Source organism: Pseudorasbora parva, chromosome 14 (assembly GCF_024679245.1).
Source record: "Pseudorasbora parva isolate DD20220531a chromosome 14, ASM2467924v1, whole genome shotgun sequence".
In the NCBI taxonomy this organism is placed as follows: domain Eukaryota; kingdom Metazoa; phylum Chordata; class Actinopteri; order Cypriniformes; family Gobionidae; genus Pseudorasbora; species Pseudorasbora parva.
The window spans coordinates 6308563-6323164 of record NC_090185.1 but is presented as its reverse complement, the minus strand read 5'-3'; the positions used below and the strand labels follow the sequence as shown (position 1 = coordinate 6323164).

General features: G+C 41.0%; 1 protein-coding gene across 2 annotated transcripts in view; it reads left to right on the top strand.

Moving 5' to 3' along the window:
* The window catches only part of zfr2 (zinc finger RNA binding protein 2), a 41190-nt gene that overhangs the window by 4407 nt on the left and 22181 nt on the right, over nucleotides 1-14602 (top strand). For both annotated transcript variants that reach the window (XM_067415323.1, XM_067415321.1), the window contains exons 4-8: nucleotides 968-1183; nucleotides 1267-1565; nucleotides 3669-3851; nucleotides 5923-6145; nucleotides 12279-12427. In XM_067415323.1, coding sequence (XP_067271424.1) covers nucleotides 968-1183; nucleotides 1267-1565; nucleotides 3669-3851; nucleotides 5923-6145; nucleotides 12279-12427 — 1070 coding nt within the window. The remainder of the gene's footprint in view (nucleotides 1-967; nucleotides 1184-1266; nucleotides 1566-3668; nucleotides 3852-5922; nucleotides 6146-12278; nucleotides 12428-14602) is intronic.

Sequence of the window (14602 nt, the reverse complement as noted above, 5' to 3'; positions counted from 1 at the left end):
AGGGCAGAACAAGAAAGGCTATTAATAAGGCTTTTATAGCGCGGAAGTATTATATAGAGCGGCACAAAGCGCTTATGCACATCCCGTGCGCAGGATGGTCCGCTTGAAGCAACACGGAGTCACATGCTCACAGTTATAGACGCTCACAGCGCGCCGCGCTCCGTCCGCATCGAGAAGTTTAAAACAAGATATAGACGCGTAGTATATCTATGCAGTATTCTTATAAGCCGTTTATTTTAACAGTTTAACATTTCAGTTACTGTGTGTGAAAAACAGTACAATAACTAGTCCAGTGTTGTGATCTAACTGACACCCGGTAGAAAGTAACACGGTTTACAGCAATAAACGCCAGATAGCCTAGTCATTTTTTGAGAAACTAAACCATATCGTTATCTAACGTTACAGATCAAGCATAATAACAGAAACAATAAATAATCATTGGAGAGAGTTTCGTCGTGTTGACTGTCGTAACCGAACGCGACACAGTTTAAAGCTGAAAGGGAAGCATTGACGTGAACTTGAGTTTAATGACTTAAATATTCATCTGTACCTCACAATAAACTATGGAATGGCTTCAGAACACTTAATATAGTGCACGAATCATTGATGATGCTTTATAATGTTTCTGTGCCTTTTGTGGGGCGCTGGGGCTTAACAATAACACAATATTATGCGCACAGTATCGAATTTGGATCGGTCCTGTCTGTCCGATACCCGATCCAACAAAAAATGGCGGAGCCGATACCGATCCTGAGTATCGGATCGGTGCATCCCTAATTGTTAAACTGTTGCATAAAGATAAAATATTTGCATTCATCTAGTAAGACATTTTATTTAACATTCTTTATCTACTTCTCTGGTTGGTTGAAATGATGCATAATGTTAAAAATACTCATCTAAGCCATTCTAGAGCAAAACCATGTTGGGTTTGGTGTTCATTGTTTGTGTGTAACGTCTTTGATTTCAGGGCTGAAGAGCGGCTACAGCCCGGTGAGCACAGTGTACAGTCAGCCGGCTGTCCAAAGACAGGTGACGGCTCTGAAAGCTCCACCCGCCGCCAGCCCGGTGTCCTCCAGCTACACCATCTACCCCACCTCCACCAGCGTACAGCAGACTCCAGCCCCCATCTCCACTTACACACACAGCTCTTCCTTCAACTCCACAGCTGCCACGTCCTACTCCGGTGCGGCTGCGTCTCCATCGCATTCATGCGCCACAAATAGCCCCAGCTATCATCTGACGGTGTCTCTTTCTTTGTTTCTACAGCCGGTCTCAGCTATTCCAGCTATGAGTCTAGCGGTTACACGTCCGCTCCGTCGTACTTCCAGCCGCCTCCGCAGGCTCAGCCTCAGCCTCCTCTCCAGCAGCAGCAGCCGCCTCCTCCACCGCCTCCCAAACAGATCTCCAGCTCTTCCTGGAGCAACACTGCGGTCAGCAGCCCCGCCGTCAGCGCCTACAAGAAGCCCGCTTTCCACCAGAATAAGATTCAGAAGCCTAAAGGCCCGCCGAAACAGCCACAGCTGCACTACTGCGATATCTGCAAGATCAGCTGCGCCGGGCCACAGGTGAGCATATCTGTCAGTGTAACGGAGACGAGCTAATGAGAAACTGTGCACATAACTCCCATCATTTCAAGAGACGCTCATCTAGTGGCGAGCTAAAAAAAAAAAAAGCAACATTTAGCCTCATCGTTAGAGTGTCAGACTCTCGTGCGGAAAGACCCGAGTTCGAACCCCGCTCAGAATGAGGAGTGTGAATCCAAGTAATATCTTCAAAAAAATACGACACCGTTTTAGCAGCAATGTTTTATTTTTGGATAAATTGAGAACTTTCAATTTGAAAAGTTCTGAAAGACATTCAAGCAAACAGTGAACCGTCCTTCGGATGAGACGTTAAACCGAGGTCCTGACTCTCTGTGGTCATTAAAAATCCCATGGCACTTCTCGTAAAAGAGTAGGGGTGTAACCCTGGTGTCCTGGCCAAATTCCCTCGATTGGCCCTTACCAATCATGGCCTCCTTATAATCCCCATCCACTGAATTGGCTCTATCACCCTCTCTCCTCTCCACCTATCGCTGGTGTGTGGTGAGCGCACTGGCGCCGTTGTACTGTGGCTGCCATCGCATCATCCAAGTGGATGCTGCACACTGGTGGTGGTTGAGGAGAGACCCCTGACATGAATGTGAAGCGCTTTGGGTGTACAGTAGTACATATGAAAGCACTATATAAATGCCTCATTCATTCATTCACAGTGAACCATTGAAACATTTGCCTTTATCGCTGGGCGTCAGCATAACACACGTCAACAATAACTCCAATTCAGCTTCCTTTTTAATCAAAAAATATTGACAAGACAACCAGCAAAAAAAGGTGCCATGCATCTCGTGGTGCCGTCTGATATTATATTCTTTACAAACAGTGACAGCTTCGTTGCAGATTAGACACGCCAGCTTTGCATTCACAAAACCAGGTAGGATCATGCACAAATGTCTTCCCATTCTTCTTTGTATGCCCTATTTTCGCTGTTAACTTCCCTCTTTAGACTCTTTGATAGTGCTATCTTAAATGTTAACATTACTCAAGGTCAAGGTATCTTTATTAGTACCCGAAGGTAAATTTGCTACCCTGACAAGCCAGACCCACATCAAGATGTTTGGTCTGGAAACTCACCATTGACAGCTCAATCTGAGGGGCGGGATAAACGGTTGTCTTTCAAACTCCCTCTGCACGCGATAGGATAGCGCTACAACCAACCAGAGCAACGAAAGTGAAGCAGAGCTCGTTGATAGATTAAACATTCGCCGTATCCGGTCGGCTAAACTCCGAACACATCTTCCCTTTTTAAGAATGACTTCAGTGCTGTTCTTTGTTCTTTTCTCAGAGAAAAGCTTAACTTCAAGTCTTCCAGAGTCGCGGTCAAAGCTGATTCGAAAGACCGCCGTTCGCCAGCTTCTGTGTTTACTAGAAGCACGCAAACGCAACTCGGCCGTCGTCATTATGGCCCCGCCCACCGACTCTATACATGATGTGATTGGCCCGGCAAGAGTTAGGCGAATACAGCTCAGAAGGGTATTGAGAGTTGCTAGACGACACTCGCAGGCAGATTAAATTTGCTGCCGCTAGGGTGCTTCTAGATTTCTAGGCTATAAATTAGTTGCACAGACAGGAGATTCAGCAATCCATCCTTAAGACAATTCATAAAACACAAAACATACAATAACAATATATAAAACTCTTCACTCGATGAAATAATAATCGTTTAGCTCCAGCACGCAAACAATATAAAAAGGCAGTTTAGTACGTGAAGATGCAAAGGAATAATTCTGAGCGTAAAATTATGCTACGTGACATCAAATAATTATTACAATAAATAGGTTCCATGTGGTGAATGAAGATACTTGCCAGGCTACATATCACTAGACAAATGCTTTATTCATTTATTACAAAAAAAATAAGCTCACTATCAGTTACAAAAGACACTGTTAGAATATGTCAGGCAATTCTAGTTGTATTTTTAATTAATTAAATTATCCCTTGACTATATTGTGACCCGCCTTCTAGTGGCACATTTTTTTTGGGCCATGGCCAAATATACTTGCCGACCCGTCATAGGGCTTAGATAAGAGTTGACAGAAGTTGATTGCCATGGGTTCCTGTGTTCTCCTGCAGACGTATCGGGAACATCTGGAAGGACAAAAGCACAAGAAGAAGGAGGCGGCTCAGAAGAGCGGCAGTCAGGTGACCAACGGCCCTCGCGGCGTCCAGACGCAGTTGCGCTGTGAGTTGTGCGATGTCTCGTGCACCGGCGCCGACGCTTACGCCGCGCACATCCGGGGATCCAAGCACCAGAAGGTCAGCTCAATGTTATGATGGTTAATCTTAGAGGACTACTCCGGTGAGAAATGAACCTAGGGGTAATTAACAGATGGTTACTGAGTAGATCGTTCTCTGGGATGCGTTTTCATGGAAATCGAATGTAAAGAGTTTTATCTCAAAAAACAGATTAGCTTATAATGCTTGTCTATGGGGCACCGGGTAAGTCAAATTAAATCGCTAGTTAATACCACTAACAAGGTTAAAAATAGCCTCACACTAACACGGCAGCATAATGAGGGTCCCTACATGCAAACCGAAGCATTGAGAACTTTGTAAGAGTACAAACAGTTTAATAAGAAGATACTTTATAAACATAGTGCCTTACGCGTTCACGGACAGGCGCCATCTTGGAAAACAGTCTCTGAGTCGAGCCACGAGCGATCTGCTAAGTGATGAACTGTGAATGAATCTCATATGATCCGTTGTTTCCGGAAGAAAACACTGAACGTGACAGAGAAAATAAATAAATTAAAATTAAAATGTTATTACATTTCACAAACTTAATTCCTATCGACCAGCTCACTTAGCACAGCGCTCGTGGATCGAGTCATCGAGACTGTTTTCCAAGATGGCCGCTGTCTGTAAACGCGTAATGTACTGTGTTTATAAAGTATCTTCTTATTAAACTGTTTGTACTTTTACAAAGTTCTCAATGCTTCGGTTTGCATGTAGGGCCCCTCATTATGCTGCCGTGTTAGTGTGAGGCTATTTTGAGCCTTGTTAGTGGTATTAACTAGCGATTTAATTTCACTTATTCAATGCCCCATAGACAAGCGCTATAAGCTAATCTGCCTTTAGAGATAAAACTCTTTTCATTCACTTTTCATGAAAACGCATCCCAGAGAACGATCGACTCGCTAACCATCTGTTAATTACTCCTAGGGGCATTTCTCCCCGGAGTTGTCCTTTAATGAATGAAACGGTTCCTTTTGGAGAGTTAATTAAACCTTTAGACTAAATCAGGGGTTCTCAAACCTGTCCTGGAGGACCAATAGCTCTGCTCATTTTGTATGTCTCTCTCATCTAACACACCTGATTCAACTCATGAGCTCATTAGTAGAGACTTTAAGACCTGAAATGGGTCTGTCAGATATAGGGAGACATACAAAATGTGCAGGGCTGCCGGTCCTCCAGGACAGGTTTGAGAACCACTGGACTAAATGTATATTAAAAAAACAGTATAATGACAATATGGAGCTCTTACTCGAAGGACATTTTTTGCTCTGTTTTATCAGGACCAGACCATTTATAGGTCAAAAAGTATGAACAAATTCTGATGCTTTTAATGTAAATCAATGAGAACTTAATAACAGTATAGAAGACTTACATAAAGTGCATAAATATCTCCATATCTGCCAATAATGTCTTGGCAAGATGATTTTAGGTTTAATGATCAAAGCTCTGTCGTTTGAAAACGCATTATGCAATACAATGATGATCGAGAGATGTTTTGACCAGTGAGGCCAGTAACGCGTTACTCTCGTAATCTGACGACTTTTTTCCAGTAACGAGTAATCTAACGCGTTACTATTTCCAAACCAGTAATCAGATTAAAGTAATTTATCCAAGTTACTGTGAGTTACTATTAGTCATTTTCCTTAGTAAAAAATAAATATATATATTTTGCTTTCGGGGAAGAGTATTATTTCAGGAAATATTTTTTAATTTCAACTTAATGTCAGGAGATATATTGTTGACGTTACTGTTAAAAATGCCCCTCCAATAAAGTGAGTGTTGGTGAAACCGGTTGTCATTTCTGTGTTGAGGCGGCGGGAGTGTTGTCGGAAACTGCTGAATGTAACTAATAAAGTAACTTGTAATCTAACTTAGTTACTTTACAGATTACTTGATTTCAAAAGTAACGAAGTTACTTTTTAAAGGAGTAATCAGATTACTTTTTCAAAGTCACTGTGGCAACACTGGTTTTGGTCATGTTGATCAGTTAGAGATTTGCGTATTAAATATGCCTGAGGAGGCTTTATTGGGTGATTAATTATAGCGTATCAATTATTGACTGATCTGAAATGCTGTCAAACCTTTTCCTCAGGTGGTGAAGTTACACACCAAACTTGGCAAACCCATCCCATCCACGGAGCCTGTTTTCGTGAGCTCCGCCTCTGTTGCCATGACGATGACTGCTAGTAAAACGACGCCGGCGACAACCGCTTCCACCCCTGCGTCAGCGGTGCAGAAGATGCCAGCGGCGGCTCCTCCCAAACCCGCGGCGGCTCCTGCCAAAAAACCCGCCGCTGCTAAAGTTGCTGCTATCGGTGAGTGGCCTTGATCGTCACATGTCAATCATTTGTAATACTATCTGTTTTCAAATTACTTCATTTTATGATTGATTTACAGCGACATATATTTTCAATTGCGAGAATTATTTTAAAGTTATTTACACAGAAATGTTCGCAATTCAATTTAAAGCGTTTATTGTCGTTATATGTACAGTAAGGAAACAAGTTTCCCTGTACAATGAAATTCTTTCTTTGCTGTCCACACTAAATGCCAAGACAATACAAAGTATAAAAATAACACACACACACACACACACACACACACACACACACACACACACACACACACACACACACACACACACACACACACACACACACACACACACACACACACACACACACAAATACTATGTAAATAAGAAATATAATTCCAAGAATATGTGGAAATAACTCAAAATAATTATTGCAATTGGAAATATATTTTGTTGTAAATCAATCATAAAATGGAAGTAGTTTGAAAACAGATAGCATTACAAATGATACTCCTGTGTAAATAACGCAAAATAATTCTAACACTTGCGAGAAACAGTGTTGGGCATGTTACTTTAAAAAAGTCATTATAGTTACTAGTTGCTTATGATGGCTCTGTGAAATACTTGATTCGGATTGGTCAATCGCGCATTCCAGCGGTACGTTATTTCCAGATAACAGCCGCTCATCTGGGTACTACGAGTTATCTTGACCGGTTCTACTTCTGTGCTTAACGCTGGCGCCATCTTGTGTCTTAAACAGCCGTGGGTTACAATGGAAGACTTCAAGGCAGGTTTCCTTTATAACGTTTTAAATATGGATATTTTTCTCACACAAACGCATCGATTGGAATCAGAAGGCTCTATTAACCCATCGGAGTCGTGTGGAGCACGTTATTTGACGGACAGCTGCATTTTTTATGGACTTCAAAAACAGCTCCAACTACTGCTGGGATTAACGTTAGCCTGGACTTTTTAAATATAACTCAGATTGTATTTGTCTGACAGAAGAATGTCATAAACACCTATAATGACTTGAGGGTGAGTAAATCAAAGGCTTGGTTTCATTTTTGGGTGAACTAACCCTTTCAGCATTCATTCTCAACATTTAGCAGCAATAGATAAAGGCTTAAAGCAGGTTGGAACTGTTTTTCTTCGCCGAAGCTTTGCGTAAGAGCTAATAAAATATTTAATCTCAAGACAATGTTTTGTGTCTAATAATTATTTATTTGAGACTAGTAGCCGTGTAATAAGCGGGATAATGTCCACCCAGCCGGTTGTTATCTCAGAATAAACCCCTTCAGAGTGATGCTCCGCTTCGCGTCGGGGTCCTGATCACTCTGGAGGGGTTTATTCTGAGATAACAACCGGCTGGGTGGACATTATCCCTTACTTATAACAAATAGTAACTGAGTTACATCATTATAAAAGTTACTTATTACCAGGGAAAGTAACTACTGTGTTGTTTTTACATTAAATGTTCCGATGTGTCAAAAATGCCCCCTATATTAAATATGTTAAATGAATGATTTGGACATGTCCATGTCCAATCGAATAAATTATTATAATAAAACATGGTACATTAATTAGGGGTGCACCGATCCAATATTAGGATCGGATATCGGCCGCGATACTGACGACAAAGCTGGATCGGCCCGTGGATCTGTTCATTTTTCGGATCCCCCGAGGTTTTTTTTTTTTTTAAATCGCAGCAGAACCCTACGTCATTTCGTCAGCTTCACGTGTGTCGCGTGCTCGAAGCAACATGGAGCGAGCCAGAGAGTCGGATGTGTAGAGATATTTTATGCTTGCCATGCCAACTAGTTCATCTGTCGGCAATAATATTACCAATTTAATCCAGAAACACTGTTATAAAAAGCACGCTGCATTCCTGCAGCTCAGTAAAACTAAAGGAGTGGACAATGCAGCCCAGCAACTAACTTTGCACTATGCAAAGGATTAATTTAGTGTAAGTGACTGATAGTGGATAATGCTAATGTAATGAACTGACGGTAACAACTCGCGCATCTTGAGGAGAAATCAAAAAAGCGCCGCTCACACATAGTAATTGCGGTAAACATTCAAAATGTTACGTTTTATCTTTATAACATATGATACAGTTAAACAACATCACACAACCGAATGTGCTGTTTTCCTGAACACCATCACGATTGAAAATGTCACTGATTTCCTATGACAGCTCCACAAACAATCATTAACATTAGTTACTTACATTTTAGATGCAATATTGAGTCTTTTTGTTCTATTTCAGATGCGAAAATAGTTCCAAACAAAGATTCCAAGCAACAAAGTTCCAATCAGCAGAACCATAACACATCTCACGTGTTTTGAACGATTCAGTGGTTGAATCAAAGATTCAGTCGTTTGAATGAATCATTTGAATTAATGACTCAATGACTCACTCATTAAGACTCACCTACTGGTGGTTTAGTTTCCTATATTTTTCAACATTTATTTAGTTTATTCAAAAATACAAATCTCATAACATCATTTAATGCAGTAGTAATTTTTCTGGGTAAATAATTGAATTTGATTGTAACATTCCCTATAGTGTTTTATTTGAATTTAATGTAGAGATCAAATTTAAGAATATAATATAAAACCTGAAGCATAGCTTATATTTAATAAGATTAGGGGAAAATGCCCTTTATAAAGGTAAAATATCACTAATATGCAGATTTAAAATATGTCAAAGCTGATTGAACACTGAGAATATTGCTTCAGAATAAGTTATATTTACCACACACACACACACACACACACACACACACACAAATCTAACTTTTTTCCAGACAAGCACATTTTTTATTCTGACAAGTGAATGACCATTTTACTTATCCGAAGGACAGACATGAGCATGCTTAATGTCGAGCCCTAAATTATATTTTAGATTTGAATGTACAATTGTTTCTTAAATAAATAAGAATTCAATACTTTGCATACATCTGTTATTTTGTCTTATTATCTTTATTTAGTTAAGTCTGGTGCCTTTAGTCTCTTCAAGGAAGGTATACAGTTTATTATTAATTTAACAATAGTATTGGATCGGTATCGGGTATCGACAGATACATAAAGCCCTGGCATCGGTATCGGGACTGAAAAAGTCGGATCGGTGCACCCCTAACATTAATCTACACACTATTATAATGTTGCTGTGGGACCATGTGAGAGACGCCTATCAAATTCAAGATATTGTATTTGTTATCAGTACTATAGTGTAAATAATGTTGTGGCGGCATGTGACAATGTGAGGTGCTTCATTAGATTAGAATTATTACATAAACATTCTTACCTTTCACGTGTGTGTGTGTGTGTGTGTGTGTGTGTGCCTGTTTATGTGGTTTATGAGGACACAAATTTGTATAACTACATGGGTATTACACTATAAATGTGGTTTATGAGGACATTTCAAATGTCCTCATAATTCAAATGGCTTTAAAAACATACTAAATGAAGTTTTTTTTGAGAAAGTAAAAATGCAGAATGTTTCCTGTGATGGGTAGGTTTAGGGTTAAGGTGTGTGTGTGATGGTTAGGTTTAGGGGCAGTGTAAGGGGATAGAAAATATGGTTTGTACGGTATAAAATCAGTTACGCCAATGGAGAGTCTCTGTAAACCACATTAACCAACGTGTGTGTGTGGACTCCGCATAACCTAATCATCATCAGTTATGTGCACCCCCCCCACTCCCCCCAATACGCGCACACACACCAGAGAAAAAAAAAACTTTGCAGGTCCGGCTGACAGAGATTGCGCCATTTACAGTAAACCCTGTAAATCAGTATATGTAATTGTTTTAGGGAAAATATGGTAATATGAACTAACAAAATAAATAAATAAATCCCGGTGTAGCAATGATGTTCTTCTGTTTGTCACTTTGGTGTAATTTCACCATCAGCCCAATCAGTGTTCACACTGATCACAGATATGAATAATATTTCCTTCTAAATGTATAAACCCGCATTATGAGGAAATGGATGCTTTGCAGAAGAAGCATCTATTAATACACATTTAGTCGTCTTGTTGCCATAATCCATCTTTCAGATTGAGACATGACATCAACGCCGAAGCTTTGCTCAATCTTCCTCCTTCTGCTTTATAGTGTGGTGATATTTATTCCACGTAATGTTACTCAGCGGGTTATGAGGTAATCGATCCAGACAGCAATCATGCAACAGACTACACTCAGAAACTAAAGATACATCTATATGCATTACACATCATAAATGCAGTTATTAAACTATGGCGTTTTTTTGTTAGTGCAGAATCATACCTGTTTCATTAATGTATGACGTTCTGTGTAATCAAGTGGGTGTGAGTTTTATTTTTATATGCAGTTCAAATACATAATTTTTAGACCTAAATATTTGGTTTGTTTATAGAACGTACACATTTTGGTTGCTTGTTTAGTTTTTACACTGTAAAAAATTACTTTTCATACCTATAGTTATAAGTAAAAAAGATATACATTTGACAAGAAAATACAAAAAATGTCATGTTAAAGGGGCTGTTTACAAACCCCCCCAAAAAATTGCCGCTATCATCACTGAAGTAGTCACCGTTTTCACTAATTCACATTATTGTAGTTTACACAATGTTTTACCTGGTGTTGTTTTTAATTTACTAGCAATTTTCATCTCTGAATCAAACGGGTGTGAATTTTATATGCAGTTCAAATACGTAAATCTTAAGGGGGGGGGGGGGGGGAATGCTGTTTCATGCATACTGAGCTTTTTACACCTTTAAAGACTTGGATTCCCATCCTAAACATAGACAAAGTTTCAAAAACTAATGCTGGACGTTTGATGGAGTATTTCTGTGTTAAAAATACTCCTTCCGGTTTCAGAGTTTTTTTCGAGTATGGCTCGGCTTGACGTCAATAGAGCTGAAGGTCCTTGTATGGGCCGTACGGGCTCTTCTCCTGGTAGGGTGCGCGCGCGGGACTAGAGCAAGAGAGGAAACGCACGCCCGTAAATACTCAGCAGCAGATCCAGTCGATCCAGGCGCCACGCTCCACTTTATTCCTATGGGTGACGTCGAGCGACTTCAACGCTTCAGCACAGCATTCCGGGAAGGCAGCGCTGCATTTGAACCGATTTGAACGCAGAAATGACGGGAAGCGTCACAACATCGCTTCAGTCGCGTCGCAAAGTGGATATCCACCGTTCACTGCTGTCACAGGACTTCACCAAATCATACCAAAGAAGTGTGTTTTTGACGGAGCGGTCCCAGTGATAAAGGTTCGGTCCTGCTTTGGAAGCAGCCGGTGAGTAAAACGGCTTCAAATGTCTGTGCTGTCGGCTACCGTCGTGTGAGTAAACATCAGTAAACGACACGATCGCGTGCTTCGTCATTCAAATGCGCTAACGGTTACTCCATTGTTGTTCTCTGTATAACGTTACACTAGTCTGACGTGCAAAACCGTTTTGCTTGCTACTGCTAAGGTTTAGTCGCATACAATAGTCCATAAACCGAATCATGTCCTCATACACTGCGAGTAAACACACACAAATGTTGACAGGCCACTAAATACAGTACATACCACAGAGACGGACGTCCTGCTGTTGCTGTTTCTCCTGTTCAATTTATTTCTCCCTCAGATTTGATTCTGGATCATTATCTGTATTAGCTGAGATAGCCATGAGTTTCTCCACGCTTGAGGACGTCACCGCTTTGCGCATTCGTCATTCTTTAGCTCCGCCCACACGATACGCCTCCAGGCGCTCGGTTTTTTCCGGAAAGACTCGGTACAGCCCATATTTCTTTTATAAATATAATAAAACTAAAGACTTTTCGGAGATATGAAGGATGCAATACTACTCTATAGGTACTCAAGATTGACATGAGATTGACTGAAACTGAGTGTTTCACCCCCCTTTAATTTTTAGACCTGAATATTTTTTGGTTTTATAGAACATACACATTTTGGTTGTTTGTTTACTTTACACTGTAAAAAATGACTTTTCATACCTATAGTTGTAACTACAACAAAGATCTACATTTTACAAGAAAATACAAAAAAAATTCATGTTTAAGGGGCTGTTTTCCAAAAAAAAGCCATGTTGCAAAAACATGAATGTAAATGATGTAAATTGCCCCAAATGCCTTTCTCTTCAGGCAGTAAAGTGTCCACAGCAGCTCCGGTGAAGATGGAGGAGGTGAAGCCGCCTGTGGTCAAGCCGGACCCTTTGAGTGATGACGAGGATGGGGACGGAGCAGGAGCTCATGGAGACATTCAGCCTGTGGGACACGATTATGTGGAAGAGGTGAGACTCTAAAACATTTCACTGGCCACATATGGGGCACTATCATACACCAGGCATAATGCGGCAAAGAAAGTGTTTTTGGCTGGTTTCAGCCCGATCAGTTCTCATTTTCACGTCTAGCGCCACATGCACAATGCACTCGCGCCCAACTGTTCACCCATTGGCATGTTGGTCTGAAAACCAGGCGTGTTCAGGCGTATTGTTGGCGTGGAACTAAATATGACCAACGCTGATCAACAAACAGCTGGTCTGAAGTCAATAGCGCAGTATATTTTGTGTTATTTATAGGGCGTGTTAGTAATATGAGCCTATAGGCGGGTGCAAAACACGTGTACACTCTGCTTTTTACACACACACACACACACACACACACACGTTTAAATATTAAAAATAAAAGGATTCCCCTCTGGAGAAGCGTTCAGTCTTTCCGCTCTCATGTAAAAATCGAATCCGCCATGGTGCCAGCACAGCTGGCTTTTAAAGGAAAAGGGAGATGAGACTATGATTGGTTTATTGCACGTTACGCCCAAAAAACACCCATGACTCATCAAGAGACTCAGGACAACCATAGACTATAAAAAATATATTGATGTAGTGTCCGTGACGTCACCCGAAGTGTTTCCGAAGAGATTTTTTGAAGCCTCAAAGTTGGCCATCGCCCTTTTGGCTGCGTGTCACCTCCGGATAACTGAAAATGGGCAAAGAGACGGGATGTGGGCGGAGCTTAGGTGACATGACTAACAGACAGCAGACAGATGGCTATCCACCTGTCACTCAAAGTGGCCACGCCCTTAATTATGCAGAACTTTAAGGCTTAATATAATGTAATTAAATGAATGAGTTATAAATAGATTCACCCCCTCACAGTTGTCATGAAGGGCAAAATTTGCCGTACCAAAACCATAATTTGTACCAGGCTGTAAACATGTTTTTTTTCTGCTGTAAAGTTGCACATTTTAACATGGTGGGAGCAAGCCTGCAGTCTCCCTCTCATTTACTGAAGCTTTCGCGCCACGATCGCCCCCCGGTGACCGGTCCCAGTATAGCCGCCCCTCTGTGTTTTCTAATGGACGCGAGGCAAACTAAATAATAAAATTACGCTTCAAAAAATGTTCCCCAAAGTTAGTGTATGTCACTGAAGGCAGTTATCATCACGATGATTTCATTTCAGGTGTTCGTTTTAAAAATAAGTTTACTTTGAGTTAGTTATTTGATGCTATAAAAACGGGGATGTGACGTCATGATTGACAGCTGAGACTGACGGCTTCTCTGAGTGAAGTTGTCACTGAGGCACTAACGGACTTTTTTCGAAATTTTTGGGAGCAGATTGGAGCTTTAGCTTTAATTTCTACATTTCCATAACTGTTTATTTCACACAAACATAATTAATTGTTCTGCATTTGCGAGAGTGTGGGCGGGCTTTTGATATCGCGACTGTACTTCCTGCTCTACTGCGCAACTCCGGTCCCGAAATCGCTACTGCGCAGACTCGGTCCCAAGATGTCCGCGCCGTGCAAGGCCGCCTGAAAGCTTCAAATCTGCCAAGCGGAAACGGATGATGTCGAGTCGTCCATATTTTTTTATGGTCTATGGGTGGGAGATACAGATTTGATTCCTTTTTGTCTCTAGTGGACAGTCGACGAATTGCCATTTAAGTCTCTTCCGTATTGGCTTCAACAGAGACTGGGGAAGGTTGCTTCTAGCAAAAGTGGATTCGGGTGGATTCGCTTCTGTTCAAGATTTGTCCAAAAGAACCGATGCCCAAATATTCATCAATACCCACTTTTTCTGTGACTAAAACGAGACGCTGGCAAGCTGAACTAATATCTGATGATAAAAACTATGACGCAACGCATGCCCTTTCTTTGTTAACAAGACGAGACTAGAATGTTATTTGAGGAATATCAGACATTAAAAATACATGATCTCTTCCTACGCTGTCTCTCAAAAATGCACGTAGTGGTAGCTGACGTCACAGGCACGGGCAGTCTAGGCTACCAAAACTCAAACTATATTTGGTTCATGAGAATGCATTTGGTGATAGACTAGTGTCTGTGAATAGTAAACAGCATAAATACGATTCCTGCATGTCTCTGTGTGAATGAATGGCATGAACCGCAGTATATTTATCACACACACACACGCGCAAAAACCCCTGGCCCAAGACCTTCTCGC